Source organism: Physeter macrocephalus, chromosome 7 (genome assembly GCF_002837175.3).
Source record: "Physeter macrocephalus isolate SW-GA chromosome 7, ASM283717v5, whole genome shotgun sequence".
Lineage (NCBI taxonomy): Eukaryota > Metazoa > Chordata > Mammalia > Artiodactyla > Physeteridae > Physeter > Physeter macrocephalus.
Genome location: NC_041220.1, coordinates 52,913,392 through 52,928,791, shown reverse-complemented (window position 1 = coordinate 52,928,791; position 15,400 = coordinate 52,913,392). Strand labels below are relative to the sequence as shown.

The 15,400-nt window shown below is 39.0% G+C and overlaps 1 protein-coding gene and 1 pseudogene across 1 annotated transcript in view; both read right to left on the bottom strand.

The window, feature by feature from the left end:
• The window catches only part of SGCB (sarcoglycan beta), a 22,439-nt gene continuing 7,039 nt past the window's right edge, over positions 1-15,400 (bottom strand). The window contains exons 2-6 of the mRNA XM_024131989.3: positions 15,079-15,288; positions 8,083-8,268; positions 7,230-7,421; positions 6,765-6,896; positions 1-3,125 (exon numbers count right to left, since the gene is read on the bottom strand). Of these exons, the coding sequence (XP_023987757.1) occupies positions 2,922-3,125; positions 6,765-6,896; positions 7,230-7,421; positions 8,083-8,268; positions 15,079-15,288 (924 nt within the window). The 3' untranslated portion in view covers positions 1-2,921. The remainder of the gene's footprint in view (positions 3,126-6,764; positions 6,897-7,229; positions 7,422-8,082; positions 8,269-15,078; positions 15,289-15,400) is intronic.
• LOC102990988 (ATP synthase subunit ATP5MJ, mitochondrial-like) lies at positions 12,530-13,107 on the bottom strand (annotated as a pseudogene).

Here is a 15,400-nt window from a genome sequence, read left to right as displayed (position 1 = left end):
CCAGACGCGCAGGCTCAGTAGTTGTGGCTCACGGGCCTAGCTGCTCCGCGGCACGTGGGATCCACCCAGACCAGGGCTCGAACCTGTGTCCCCTGCATTAGCAGGCAGATTCTCAACCACTGCGCCACCAGGGAAGCCCCTCTCATGATCTTTAAAAAAACTCACTCAAAAACTAGGTAGAACTTCCACTTTTCATTCAAAACTATCACACACAATTTGTCTTTTCAAGGCAAAAAGAATACAAATAAGTATATTTTTAAATATTACAGAGCACACATACAGTCCCTACTGTGTATAGTTTTGCATTCTTCCTACCTGCCCATTACAGAGCCCCTAAAATACCTTGCTTTCATTTCATTTGTCCCCCATGTCATTATAATCCACCTCTAAAGGACTGTAGTTATTTCAACAAGCATGTGTCTGCCCCATCTCCGGGGATCCTGTCTTTGTCCTCTACCTCCCCCAAGTCTGTGGCTTGCCATATCAGAGCTTGATGGAGGGGAGGAATGACAGCAGAAGAGGCAAAGTTAACAATTCAGTTTATAGAAAAATAGCATCTGATGGTGAGAATGAGTAGCTGAGGCTTTACTGTTATGCTAAACAGGTCACAGGTAAAATGGACAGTTTGTTCTTGTTCTGCTTTCCAGGGAATTTCCCAGGTCTACATTTCCATGAAAAAGCAAAAGCTACCTGTGAAGTGTCCTAAATTACTATACCTGTTACCTTAACAATCAGTTCTGTAAAAACATCAAAATATTCTCTCATGTCCAAAGCACTTAATGGAGATGTATCAAAAACAAGTATTTCTCAAAGAGGAGTAAAAATAGATTATTTCATGAATTACATTCAATAAATAATACTTTGTAACATAGTGTTCTGTGGTTTTTGTAAAAATATTTATCTAAACAAACTTTCAAAACAAATCTAAATAGAGCAGACAAGTAATGAATGTAAAATTTACAAATACACTGAGCATCTGAACGAATATTCCGATGGATTTTTTCTGAACATTATTCAGATATTAAATGATACTGAACATATTCATATGGGTTCTGAATATCACTACAACAAATAACACCCAGAGGTCATAAATTTCACTCTCTCTCTTTTTTTCACTTAAAACAAAACTTCACTCAGTAGTAGGTAGTAAGTCAATCTCTACTTTAGTATACTTTAATGACTATTCATAATCTCTAAAGTATTTGGTTTTTCTATCAGAGAGAACTGTGACAATATTGAATGCAAATTTTTTTTGTATTGATTTTCCTATCTATACAGTTCAAACTGGCAAGGACAGAATATTATACTTGAATGTACAACGGGGCCTGTGATTTATCTCTTCTGCCTATTTTACAGCACACTACTTTGAGGTCTCTCTTCCTGATGTTGTGTGTATCTTAATAATACCAGAGAGTTCCTTCCAAATCAAATATAAAACACCTTAAAAATCAACTGGCTTGAGGGTTGTAAAATATTATAAAGGGTGGTGATGTTAGGAGCAGAGATCAATCTCATACTTAACGTAAAAATTACTTATATTATTTCCTGCATTAGTACCCTTTAGTCCAGTGCTTCCTGACTTTTTTCAAGGTATGGCACATATTAAAAAGGGTAATATTTGTCTGGCTTGCTGGGGTAAATCCACCAGCCATTCTGGGCCAACAGGACTCGTCTGGGGCATGGCCTCCCCATTTCCCACTGTGCTGCCCCGAGGGCTGAGGGTATACATATCTTGGCAACCCTTTTACCCATTCAGGTACCCCAGTTGGGAAACGGGGGTAACCCACAACTAGGCCAATTTGATCTCTCTATAGTATACTTTGGAATTGGCTTAAGAAAATTTAAAATCTGACAGTGGTCAGTGTTTTGACTGAGATTGATTTATTTTCTTTTAATTAGAGTAAGCATACCTGTTCTGTTTGATTCTTATCTGCCTAGGTAAGTCTGAATTAGTCTTTTGTTCCTCTTTGCAGAGTTTTAAATAATTAAAACTCCAGCGCAGACAGTGAAAAGAATGTGGTATTTAGAAACAGGTCCATCTAGGTTTGAATCACACCCGAATTCCAATCCCAACTCTGCTATTTCCTCTGTAACATTAGGCAAGTTTCTTAACTTCTCTGAACCTCAGTTTCCTAATGGGTAAACTGGGATAACAACACCTGCTTATAGAGTTGTGGTGTGAATTAGAGACATTCCATGTGCAACGCCTAGGACAATGCCTAGCACTGTAAGATGCTCAATACATGACAGCTATCATCATTTAACAGTTAAAGCTGAGATGGTGCTTTAATTTCTACCACATTGCGAGCACGATATTTACCAATATTTAATAAGTATACATTCTATTAGAGTATTTTCTTCCTAGTGCAAAACTAAGGAACCACAGTTTCTTACTAACTCCCATATGCGAAGTTCTTTAATGACCTCACTTGCATGTGAGAATATGGCTGAAAGTCAATGCACTAAAAATCCGTCTTTTCTCTTAGAAGCCAAAAGACAGGGCATGTAACATTTACTGATGGTGTACCTTTAAACATCTTAAGTGGGTCTATCCCCATTAGTTACCAAAAGCTTACTTATAGTGAGTCTAAACAGTTGCTTCAGACCTTTAGCCTTTAGACAAGGAACAGTGGCATTTTAAAAACACTTCTTTAAAGATGAATATTGATTGTATTCACTTCTCTTAATTGTTTTAGAGAACTGTAAATTGAAGATCAGTGCAACTTAATGAAATGTATTAGAATTTAGGCTCTCTGAGACTATTTTAAACATGGAGACTACATAATAGATACAGTAGTGCTCTGCAGAAAAAATAATTACGAGTTATCACAAACTCTGTAAAAACATGATTTGCATGCCTACTCTGAAAAAAAAAAAAGTCAAGTCACGATATAAACCTACTGACGCCCTCTCGGGTTCTTCTAATGAGTGTCTCCACAGGGGTTGTCTGAGGTCTGGCAGCCCATGTTCTGGCCCGTCACCTGTACTTTGAAGAGGGTTCCGTCAGCGCACATACAGAGCTTGTAGCGCACCCAGTCACCACCACCAAACTGGTCTCCGCTGGAGGAACTAGGGAGGCGAGTTGTGCTCACCACCACGGTTCCATTCAGGATGATGCTGTTTTCCTATCAGGAGAAAACTCATATGGCTTGTTTGCATCCACAAGTAGGGAGAGAACAAAATTAATAAACAAAACTCACTGAAATATTAGCAAGAATAGAAGGCAGCAAGAAAAAGTCACGACCAAAACAACAACAACAAAAAACCAAAACCAATCAAAATTCACCTAGTGACCTCTTAGTAATCGTTCACAATGTATATCGGTACACTTGTTAACACAATTTATTTCTCAATTAGTTAAAAATTACATCAAAATTCCTAAGTGTACAATAAGACTAATACTGATAAAGTCTCAGATCATTTTCATTTATTACTTCCTAAGAGAGTTTTAACCACGTTACTGATTGATAAATTTCTGACGATAAGAAGAAGAAGACTGTTTTTCTCCGAGAGAAAAGTAATGTTAATTTCCAATGTTTTTTTGGTAACACCATAAATGAAGATTTGAAGCCCAGGCATTCAAAGAAAACTGCCTGGAGGTTCTCTTCTTCAAGCCCACTATCCCAGGAACATTCTTGTATTGCAGACCCTCTCTTTTTCAGAACTCCTAACCCTCTCTCTCCCTTCTTCCCTTTTCTTCTTTTCATTCATTCAACAAATAATTATTAAAGGTCTCCTATGTGTCAGATACTATTCTAGGTGCTGGGGATGCAGCAGTCAACAGACAGGCAAAGTCCAAGTCCCTATTTACTGGGGAGGGGCAGACAACAAAAACCTGAAGAGGTAAAACAAACAGGATATCATCTGAGAAAAGCAAGTCAGGGTTAAGTAGAGACAGAGTGACCAGAGGATGGTCAGGGAAGGCCTCTCTGATAAGGTCACAGTCTGATGGAAACTGGATGACATGAGGGAGTAGGGCATGTGGGTAACGGGGCAGAGGAAAGCACACACGCAAAGGCCCCAAGGTGAGGATGTGCCTTGTGTTCTAGGAACAGAGAGGAGGCCAGAGTGGTTGAAGGACAGAGAGAGGGAGTCGACTGGCAGGTAGGAGATGAGTCAAAGAAATAACTAGGGGCCAGACAAATAAGGCCAGGGAATGGACTTTGGATTTTATTCTGAATCAGATGGGAAGCCATTTGGAAGGTTCTGAATAGAGAAGTGACGATCTTTTAAAAAGGATCGCTCTGGCTGCTGTACAGAGAACTGAATACAGGGGTGAAAGACGAAGCAGGGAGACCACTTTGGAGGCTATTCTAGCAGTGCAGGCAGGAAATGATGCTGGTTTACACCATGGTGGTGGTGGTGAGAATCAGCCAGACTCTGTACATCTTCTGAAGGTAGAGCCCAAAGGCTTTGCTGATGAAATAATGGGTACCATTTAACAAGATGGGAACACTGAAAGAAATGCACGTTTGGGGAGGGAAGGAGGATATGAAGACTTTAGACTTGTTGAATTTGAGATGCCTATTAGATATTGAAGTGGAGAGGTTAAGAAGGCAGCTGGATATGTCAATCTTACTTAGTTCAGAGGAGAAAGGAGTTCCAAAGTTGAGAGTTCATCAGCTTATAGAGGGTATTTAAAGCAATGACAGTTGATTATGAAGTAATGGAAATGGCTAATTGACTGTGTAGTGATAGTATATGGAATTTTCAAATTTTGTTCCAACGCTGCCATCTTGTGGTTATATAATTTTACTTTCTTTAAACTGCTAGTTTTTTTTTTTTTTTAATTGAAGTATAGTTAATTTACAATATTGTGTTAGTTTCAGGTGTACATCAAGGTGATTCAGTCATATATATATATTTTTCAGGTTATTTTCCATTATAGGTTATTAAATTCTTGTTGCTTATCTGTTTTATATATAGTAGTTTGTATCTGTTAATCCCATTCTCCTAATTTATCCCTCCCTGCCTTCCTTTCCCCTTTGGTAACCATAAATTTGTTTTTAATGTCTGTGAGTCTGTTTCTATTTTGTATATAGATTCATTTGTACTGTTTCTTAGAGTCCACATATAAGTGATATAATATTTATCTTAGCAGTTTTTTTTGGGGGGGGGTAGGAGTTTATTAATTAATTTATTTATTTTTGCTGTGTTGGGTCTTCGTTTCTGTGTGAGGGCTTTCTCTAGTTGTGGCAAGCGGAGGCCACTCTTCATCGCGGTGCGCGGGCCTCTCACTATCGCGGCCTCTCTTGCTGCGGAGCACAGGCTCCAGACGCGCAGGCTCAGTAGTTGTGGCTCACGGGCCTGGGTGCTCCGCGGCATGTGGGATCCTCCCAGACCAGGGCTCGAACCCGTGTCCCCTGCATTAGCAGGCAGATTCTCAACCACTGCGCCACCAGGGAAGCCCTTAGCAGTTTTTTTTAAAAAGCAGTTTGATTGATAAAATTCTTTCTAATGACTAGCCATACACTTAAAAACTAACCTCTGATATTAACTGAATTATAAAGCTAATTATCTTTTCAATACTGGCTTATTTTTTTTAAACTGTGGAGAAACTGATATGTGTGTATATGTATTTCAAAGTATGTCATATTAACAACAGGTAGAATTTTTTCAGGTAGAAAAAATTAAAAGATTTAGGTGACTTGCTAATGGCTATAAACAAATCAATCACATCTCTTGCTGCTTTGAGTTTCTGATGCAGAGAACAACAGCCCCACTGTGACCATTCTTCAACACTATTATTCGCTCAGAGGAATGGCTTCTTTCTACAATGTATGTAAACAATACTCAGCACTACTATTGAGTTTCTGGCAAGAATCACATTTTATGTTCATATTTATTATTTAGAGATTGGAACATATTCTTCAGGGGGAAAAGATATTTGTGAAAGTGAAAGAACTTAATTTTTTAAAATTTTTTCCTTCAAGAACTATGATTAAATTTTTTAAAAGGAAAGAACTATTTTATAAGTCCTTAGGTTTAACTTGTGTCATTTAATGCTTAGTAGAACAAATTTAATTAGCTTTAATTAGGTAGCATAGAGCAGGTGCCCAAAGACATTTTGAATAAATATACTTTGACCAGAATTGTGAGCAGGTAAAATGTTTTCGAACTTATGGCTCCCTTAAATGAAATATGTTACTTATTAAAGTTCAGATATAATCTGTGAGGCACAAAGAAAATTTTACTTTTCAACAGGTATAATAGAGGCAAAATCTTTTTCCTTTACAATTAATAATAGATGTATAAATAAAAATACATTTAATATATTTGCTAATTGATTTTCACATCACTAGACACAAAACCCATGAAGAGATGTGAGAAATCTTTAACTGAAAAAAACCCTATCAACTTCAGGGCATGCATACCGAGAATTCTCTTTTGGAAGCTTTTTGCTTGTTTGTTTGTTTGCCTTTTAAAATAACACAGGCATCACTATGCATAAAAAAAAATTTAGAAAATAACAGGCAAGCAGAAATAAAATGAAAATCATCTGTTACCCTGCTACCCATAACTAACCATTGTTGACATTTTGGCATACCCTTCTAGGTTTCTATAAACATACACATAATCTGAAAAATAAAAATGAGATACTTCACAGATTGTTTTATAGCTTTCTTTCACTTCATAATCCATTTTGAACATCTTTCCATGTCCCCAAAATACAACTACATTATCATTTTTCATAACTCCTTTTCCACATAAGGACTTATGTACCCAAGAATCTAATAATTCTCTTAAAATCAAAAAATACTCACAGCCTTTAACTCCATATTACCACCCATGTGAAATTCAATGGTTTTGCCCATAATGAATACTCCTTCATTTCCACGCACAATAGCACGCCCATCAACTTTTATATTTAAATCACTAGTAGCATTGCTGGTAATCTGAAGATTTAAAAAAAAAGTAGTGATGAAGAGTTTCTAAATTAAAGTGAGGATTATTATTAGAGATAGAGGAGGAGGCCTTTCAATGACAAAATATGAAAGGCAAGTGTTTCAATTCACATTTCACACATGTAGAGATAAAGAGAGATGATTTGATAATGGTCACGTAAACTAGTTGATGACAAATCTAGAACTAATCCTTTCCGCTGTTCTGGAGTCACTTCGTTCATAGCATTTTACCCGTAAAGCTGCCCCTGCCCCCCCACCTCACACACTCTGTAACTTTAGATAATAATTCTCTTCCATTAATAAAGCAAGGAAAATAAATCATACCCTTTCAGTAGATGCTTTCTGAACATTCAAACTTTTCACTCCACTTGGCAAACGAAACTCATGAGTTTCATAGTCTGTGCTGAATAAGATATTTTGAGTCCTTGGGTCGAAAAACTGCACACCAATGTCACTTATAATAGAAGTTTTGTTCTTTTCTACACTGAGCTTTGTTGTCCCTTGCTGAAAAACAATCTTCAGAAAAACACTTTATCATGAATATGTTTTCAAACAAGACTGCATCCAAAATTCATCAAGAACATTCTAAAAAAACTCTACAATAGCAGGCTTAACTCCTAATAATTTTAACTGCCTCTCTCTGACTCCTTCCACCCACTTGGAAGAAGAGTCCTTTAAAACGAGGGCTTAACATGCTTATTTGCTGTAATGCTTGGCAGACACAGATGGTCGCAGAGCACAGGGACCCAGAGCTAAGACGGGCAGGGGCAGTAAGGATGCCTCCTTGAGGTTCTGGTCAGTTGAAAACCTACGTTATAGGAGCCACTTGACAGGGGTTGCCACTGACTAGACTGGCATATTCTCTTCCAGGCTCCCAGAGAGTAGAGGGTATTCTAACCTGGGAAGGTGCTTTTTTAAATGGTTTCCTCATATGAAGGAGAAAAGAGTAAACTATGTATTCTTACAGTAATTATATCTATCCCAGAAAATGCTACCACGGGACAAAATCTAGAATATTAAGAAAGTATCTAACATTAATAGATGGATGAGAAGACCAACAATATTATTAAATATATTATGCATTTTCTCTAAAGGAAAATATCCGTTTCCAGTAATCAACTCTAGGTTTTTACGAAGAATTTTTCTCTAATGCTCCTCAATTAATGTGGTTACTTACAGGTTGGTTGTTGCCAGTGATGACTAAATTTTCATTTCGCCTTCCTCCTACTGTGCTCTTATAAAGAGGATGTATAACTCCCATGTCAGATACTTGCTTAAATCGAAGCAGACCACTTTCATGAAACTCCATGCTGTCACAGCCATTTGGTCCAATGCGAATCACAGCCCAGATAACAAGTGTTACCTAAAAAAGAAATCAAGCCCACTGTTAATAGGTAGCATACATTTAACATAATCAGTAAACAAATAGGAAAGATAGTTGCCAAAGGATTAAGCTTCCTAAAATGTTTCATCGATGAGATGAACACATCAACTGGGTTTCCACTTACAAACAAAACCAATTTTATTTTTATCAAGGTATTACATACCAATAACTAAAAGTCAAAAAGTGCTAAAGGTTCTATAATAAAAAAAAAAAGAACAGTTTATTTCTTCTACCTCCCCTATACCTTGTCCCAGAACAACCACTTTCAACAATCTTAGCTATTTCATCTAGAATTTATCTCCATATTTCTAAATAATAAGTATATGTTATTTCTTCACTGATCAATTTTAGGTTGTATCTATCAATTTCCTATTTTAGCAGATGAGAATTTTAGCTCATTTATATTTCTTCTCCTCCAACTCCAGTCTCAAGTTTTGGTTAAATCCATGTTTGGTATTTTCAGTATTACAACAATGTAAATATTGTTCACTGCTAAGCCAAATACTGTACTATGATGGCAGTTCCCTTCTTGTACTTTGTGTCTTTCAGAATCTAATATTTGTCCTTCTTTCATTTGCTTAGTTTATTTGAAAATCAGACTAAGTTTTTTCAAACTCTCCAACATTTCTGTAAAATGTCTCTCAATAAAATGTTCTAAAAGTCCAAACCGCCCAGAAAATGTATCAGCTCTATTTTCCTCTCCCAGGAAATCTTTCTGGAACGAACCCTCATCTTCTTGCTCCAGTCTGAGCTCCTGCCCTCTGGGTCTGTCGCATGGCTGGAATCATGAGCTTTCCCTTCACTTTCATGCTGGAACTTCCTTTCGTCTTTCTCCCATGCAGGATACCCAGTTTCCGGTATCCTTGTCTTCAACGTTATCGGTTTAGTGCCTTCTTTTGGTAGAGCACATTGTCTCGTGGCTTCCTTAGAAAGAATGTACGTGAAGTAAATATTTTTTGAGAGTGCGCGTGGCTAAAACAATGTCTCTATAATTCCTCACATTTGACTGATAGTTTAGCTTGGTATGCATTTCTAGATTTGAAATTATTTTCTCTCTGAATTTTGAAGGTCCTTGCTTTCTTGCCTTCTAGTTTCCAGCACTGCTTTTGACAGGTCCGATGCCACTCTGATTTTGTGTTCTTTATACAAAACCTGTTTTTTTATTCTCTGGAAGATTTTAGGATCATCTCTTTATTCCTGGTCTTCTTAAATTTCACAGTAATAGCCTTGGTGTGAGTCTTTTTTTATACATATGCTGGATCCAGAATGGTAGTTTTCAACCTGTCCTAGGAATCTTTCTTGATTTATTTATTTGATAATTTTCTTCCCATTGTGTTTTTTCTTCTCTCTTTCTAAAACTCCAATTAACAGAATGTTCCTGGATTCATTCTTTAATTTAGTTGAACTTTGTGGAAGATTTTCTTTTATCTTCCAATGTCTGTCTATCTAGCCATCCATCCATCCATGTATGTGTATTTCTATGAGTTCTTCCATATTCTTTAACTGCTTCTTTTTAATGGCATGGTATCCTTGTTTAATGGATGCAATATCCTCTGACTTCTCTGAAGCTATTGATTGTGTGTTTTAATTTTTTTAAGTTTCCTGTCATTTGTTGCATTTTCTCCATTTCCCTGAATTCCCACTTTCCCCATGGTTTGGGTGCTTTTGGTCTCAATCATTTCTCAATTCTGGGAGCTTTCCATAATAATCTACTGATCCCTGGTGGCTCTGTGTTCATAGTTGACAGAGCGGTTATAAAAAGTTCAGGGAAAGTTCTCTGGGTGGGGTGGCACTTGTGACTGACAGGCTTCATTCACAGTAGGGAGATTAGGTGGCTTTTTCACGGGGACCTGCCAAGTGTATCTTCAGGTTTTTTCTCTATGTTCTTCAGTTTCTCCAGAGCAGGCTATTTTATCTCTTGCTGGGGGATGTGAGCCTGGTACAGGGAGCTGGAGGTGGAGGATGAGGATAAGGGAGCCTCAGTGCTCAGGGTACAGACTTTCCTGCCTTCAGTGTAGAAACCCATCCCTACTCTCCTCATGGCAATATCCTCAGGCAGAAAGAATCCCCTCTGGTTCAGTGTGGGGTAAGGAGGGCTGGCTGCCTAACTGCTGCCTGGAAGGAGAGGGAGGCTGGGGATTGCATGCCTCCTTCTACGGACTTTTCAAACTAGCTCTCTCTTTTCAGTTCCCCCTTCACTCCTGCTTTTCAAGGCGCTTGTACTTCCAGTTCCTGAGGCTTTTTAGGATTCTGCAAGACACTTCCACCAATGCCCCCTGCAACCCTCTCCCCCAACATGCAGTTTCTCTTCTCTGCTAAGTTATTTGCCACTCCTCCTCCTTTTTGTCTTCATATATTATGGGGTGCAGGATTTCGGTTGCCTCCCACTTTCTTCCAAGATATTTCTGGTTCTTGACATTGTCACCTTAGGATGAGCTTTTAAAGCAGAAGGGGATGAAAATGTCTTTTTTTTTGCCATCTTAACCATAACTTTCCAAAAAAATAAATTTCTAAAATAAAATAAATTCAGAACATGTGCTCCTAGTAAAGCTATTTACAGTATCAGCTCTTTTTGATTTAAGTGAAGAATTAGACACAAATGTTTCGGATGTACATAAAATACAATGGACTGGTTTGAGAGTATTAGAAGTAAAAAAATACAGTAGTAAGTGAAATTACGTTAGAACTGCAGAACTGCTGCATCCATGTTCATGATTGGTCTCAGGGATACCAATAATCACTCTCTGAAAATATCTATCCACACACATGCCAGAGGGGTTCAAATTTAACTTCTTTCTTTAAGAAAGCAAATATCTTTGGAAAAGGCAACACACCAGTTCCTCATACCTTAGTGTAAACCAGTCTACCTCAGATCCTTTCATTCTTTTATAACAGAGATTTAAGACTACAAAATAAAACCCTTTACTGCCATCCAAGGTTTACAATTTTAAAATCTAGCTGAGGAGGCAAGAGCAAATTTTGGAAAAGTTGAATGAAAGCAGGAAGGAGTATATTTTTAGGAGAGATGAAGGCAGTAAAATCATCTTGGCAAAGATCTCTTCTATTGAGTTGACTCTAACCTTTTAAAAGTTAAGTCTTTTATTTTTATTTTATTTTTAAAAATTAATTAATTAATTATTTTTGGTTGCATTGGGTCTTTGTTGCTGGCGAGCGGGGGCTACTCTTTGTTGCGGTGTGCGGGTTTCTCATTGCGGTGGCTTCTCTTGCTGTGGAACATGGGCTCTAGAGCACAGGCTCAGTAGTTGTGGCTTGTGGGCTCTAGAGCACAGGCTCAGTAGTTGTGGCTTGCGGGCTCTAGAGCACAGGCTCAGTAGTTGTGGCGCACGGGCTCAGTTGCTCCGCGGCATGTGGGATCTTCCCGGACCAGGGCTCGAACCCGTGTCCCCTGCATTGGGGGAAGCCCTAAAATTTAAGTCTTTTAAAGGAAAGAGTCTATGAACATTTTTTTCTAAATAAAATTAGTGCACGGCAATATTAACATACTAGGTTTTCATACAGAAAATATTCATTAAAATTCAATAAGATAAAACATATACAGGCATACTTCAGAGAAATTGTGGGTTTGGTTCCAGATAACAGCAATAAAGCGAATATTGCAATAAAGCAAGTCCACACCAACTTTTTTGGTTTCCAAGTGCATATAAAACTTATGGCTACACTATACTGTAGTCTATTACGAGTGCAACAGGATTATGTCTAAAAAAACTATGTACAGGGAATTCCCTGGCAGTCCAGTGGTTAGGCCTCGGCGCTCTCACTGCTGGGGTCCCGGGGTTCGATCCCTGGTTCGGGAACTAAGTTCCTGTATAAGCCATGAGATACAGCTGAAAAAATCAAAAAACCAAAACCCAAAAAACCCAATGTACATACCTTAATTAGAAAATACTTTTTTGCTAAAAAATGCTAACCATCACCAGAGTGTTTAGCGAGTTGTAATCTCTTTGCTGGTGGAGGGTCCTCCCTTGACGCTGACGGCTGCTGACTGACCAGGGTGGTGGTCACTGAAGGCTGGGGTGGCTGGGGCCATTTCTTAAAGTGAGACCACAATGAAGTCTGCTGCACTGACTCTTCCTTCCATGAACGGTTTCTCTGTAGCACGTGATGCCGTTTGATAGCGTTTCAGCCACAGTAGAACTTCTCTCAGAATTGGAGTCAATCCTCTCAAATCCTGCCACTGCTTTATTTAATTTCTTTCTTTTTGTTGGGGGTATCTCACAGGTATGTCTGTTCGTGCTCGAGGACAGTGGCACTGCTACAAGTGTGCATGATGTCTCACATTCCCACAATACAGCCAGACCGACGTCCCATCCAAGTAAAGCTGGTTAATGATGACCATGAGCAGGCGTAGGACTGGAAGCTTTCGAGGCTTTACTTCTTTTATCAGCACTCCTGGTTTTATAAACGATGAAGCCCGTCAACCGCACTCCGATCCAAATCTCCTGGTAAACTTAGGTACAGCAGGGCTTCACAGAGATGCAAACATTCTTAAGGCTTGGAAGCAGCTCAGGCAGCCCCTGCCACTGCCTTATCAACTGAGTTTATGTAATAGTCTAAATCCTTTATTGTCATTTCAATAATCTTCACAGCATCTCCACCAGGAGTAGATTCCATCTCAAGAAAACACTTCCTTTGCTCATCCATAAGAAGCAACTCCTTATCCTTTAAAGTTTTATCATGAGATTGTAGCAATTCAGTCACATCTTCAGGCTCCACTTCTAATTCTAATTATCTTGCTATTTCTATCACATCTGCAGTTACTTGCTCCACTGAAGGCTTAAACCCCTCAAAGTCATCCATAGAGCTGGAATCAACTTCTTCCAAACTCCTGTTAACTTTGATATTTTGACCTCTTCCCAAGAACTGCTAACGTTCTTAATGGCATCTAGAATGATGAATCCTTTCCAGAGGCTTTTCAACTTAGTTCACCTAGATCCATCAGAGGAATCATAATCTATGGCAGCTATAGCCTTAAAAAATGTATTTCTTAAACAATAAGACCTGAAAGTCAAAATTATTGCTTGATCTGTGGGTTGCAGAATGGATGTTGTGTTAGCAAGCATGAAAACAACACTAATCTCATTGTACATCTCCATCAGAGCTCTTGGGTGACCAATGCATTGTCCATGAGGTGTAATATTTTGAAAGAAATCTTTTTTTTCTGAGCAGTAGATCTTAACAGTGGGCTTAAAATATTCAGTAAACTATGTTGTAAACAGGTGTGCAGTTATCCAGATTTTGCTGTTTCGTTTATAGAGCCCAGGCAGAAGTAGATTTAGCATAATTCTTTTTTTTTTTTTTTTTCTTTTGCGGTACGCAGGCCTCTCACCGTTGTGGCCTCTCCCGTTGCGGAGCACAGGCTCCAGACGCGCAGGCTCAGCGGCCATGGCTCACGGGCCCAGCTGCTCTGCGGCACGTGGGATCTTCCCGGACCGGGGCATGAACCCGTGTCCCCTGCATCGGCAGGCAGACTCTCAACCACTGCGCCACCAGGGAAGCCCTAGCATAATTCTTAAGGGCCCTAGGATTTTCCAAATGGCAAATGAGCACTGGATTCAACTTGAAGTCACTGGCTGCCTTAGCCCCTAACGGACAGTCACCCTGTCCTCTGAAGCTTTGAAGCCAGGCACCGACTTCTCCTCTCTAGCTACGAAAGTCCAAGATGGCATATTCTTCTAATAGAAGGCTTTTTTGTTTGCATGGAAAATTTGTTGTTTAGTGTAGCCACCTTCATTACTTATCTTAGCAAGATCTTCTGGATAAGCTGATGCAGCTTCTACATCAGCACTTGCTGCTTCGCCTTGTACTTTGATGTTATGGAGACGGCTTCTTTCCTTAAACCTCATGAACCAACCTCTGTTAGCTTTGAACTTCTTCTGCAGCTTCCTCACCTCTCTCAGCCTTCAGAGAATTGAAGAGAGTTAGGGCGTTGCTCTGGATTTGTCTTTGACTTAAGGGAATGTTGTAGTTGGTTTGATCTTCTACCCAGACCAGTAAACCTTTCTCCATATCAGCAATAAGACTGTTTTGCTTTCTTCTCATTCATATGTTCCCTAGAGTAGGACTTTTAATTTCCTTCAAGAACCTTTCCTTTGCATTCACAACTTGGCTAAGTATTTGGCGTAGGAGGCCTAGCTTTCAGCTGATCTCAGCTTTACACGTGCCTTCCTCGCTAAGCTTAAACATTTCTAACTTTTGATTTAAAGTGAGGGACACCTGCAACTCCTCCTTTCACTTGAACACTTAGAGGCCACTGTAGGGTAATCTCAGGGGATAGGGAGGTCCGAGAAGAGGGAGAGAAACAGGGAACGGCCAGGCAATGGAGCAGTCAGAACGTACACAACATTTATCAATTAAATTCACCATCTTACATGGATGTGGTTAGTGGCAACCCCCAAAAATTACAATAGTAACATTAAAGATCACGGATCACAGATCACCATAACCAATATACTAATATTGAAAAAGCTTGAAGTATTGTGAGAATTACCAAACTGTGACATGGAGACTGACGTGAGCAAATGCGGTTGGGAAAATGGCACCAACAGATGTGCTTGATGCAGGGTTGCCACAAACCTTCAATTTGTAAAAAACGCGGTATCTGCAAAGTGCAATAAAGCTAAGTGCAATAAAACAAGGTATGCCTGTATAGAAAAGCAGAAAGAGGGTCCTGAAAGAAATGATAGGAAGAGAGTCCATGATTTGACTAAAAAACAGAAGAAACATTCCCCATGGTAATTAAGAAAAGAATATTCTGTACTAAATACTCACAATTAAATTGATGACAGCCAGAATAAACAGGAGGATAATCACACAGACGGCCAAATTGCCCTTTCTCCCTCTCAGTCCCGTTTTATGCAGGCGGTCTTCATCAATTGGAATATACCCGGCTTTAAAGTTACTGTTGTGCTCTTTACTGACATTCCTTCTTTCAACAGCCTTCTCGCGCATGGACTTCTTTACAGGACCATTGGAACTTTGCTAAAAACAAAATACCACACAATGGAGCAGCTATACCCTTTTTTTTTTTTTTTTTTTTTTTTTTTTTTTTTTTTTGCGGTACGCGGGCCTCTCACTGCCGTGGCCTCTCCCC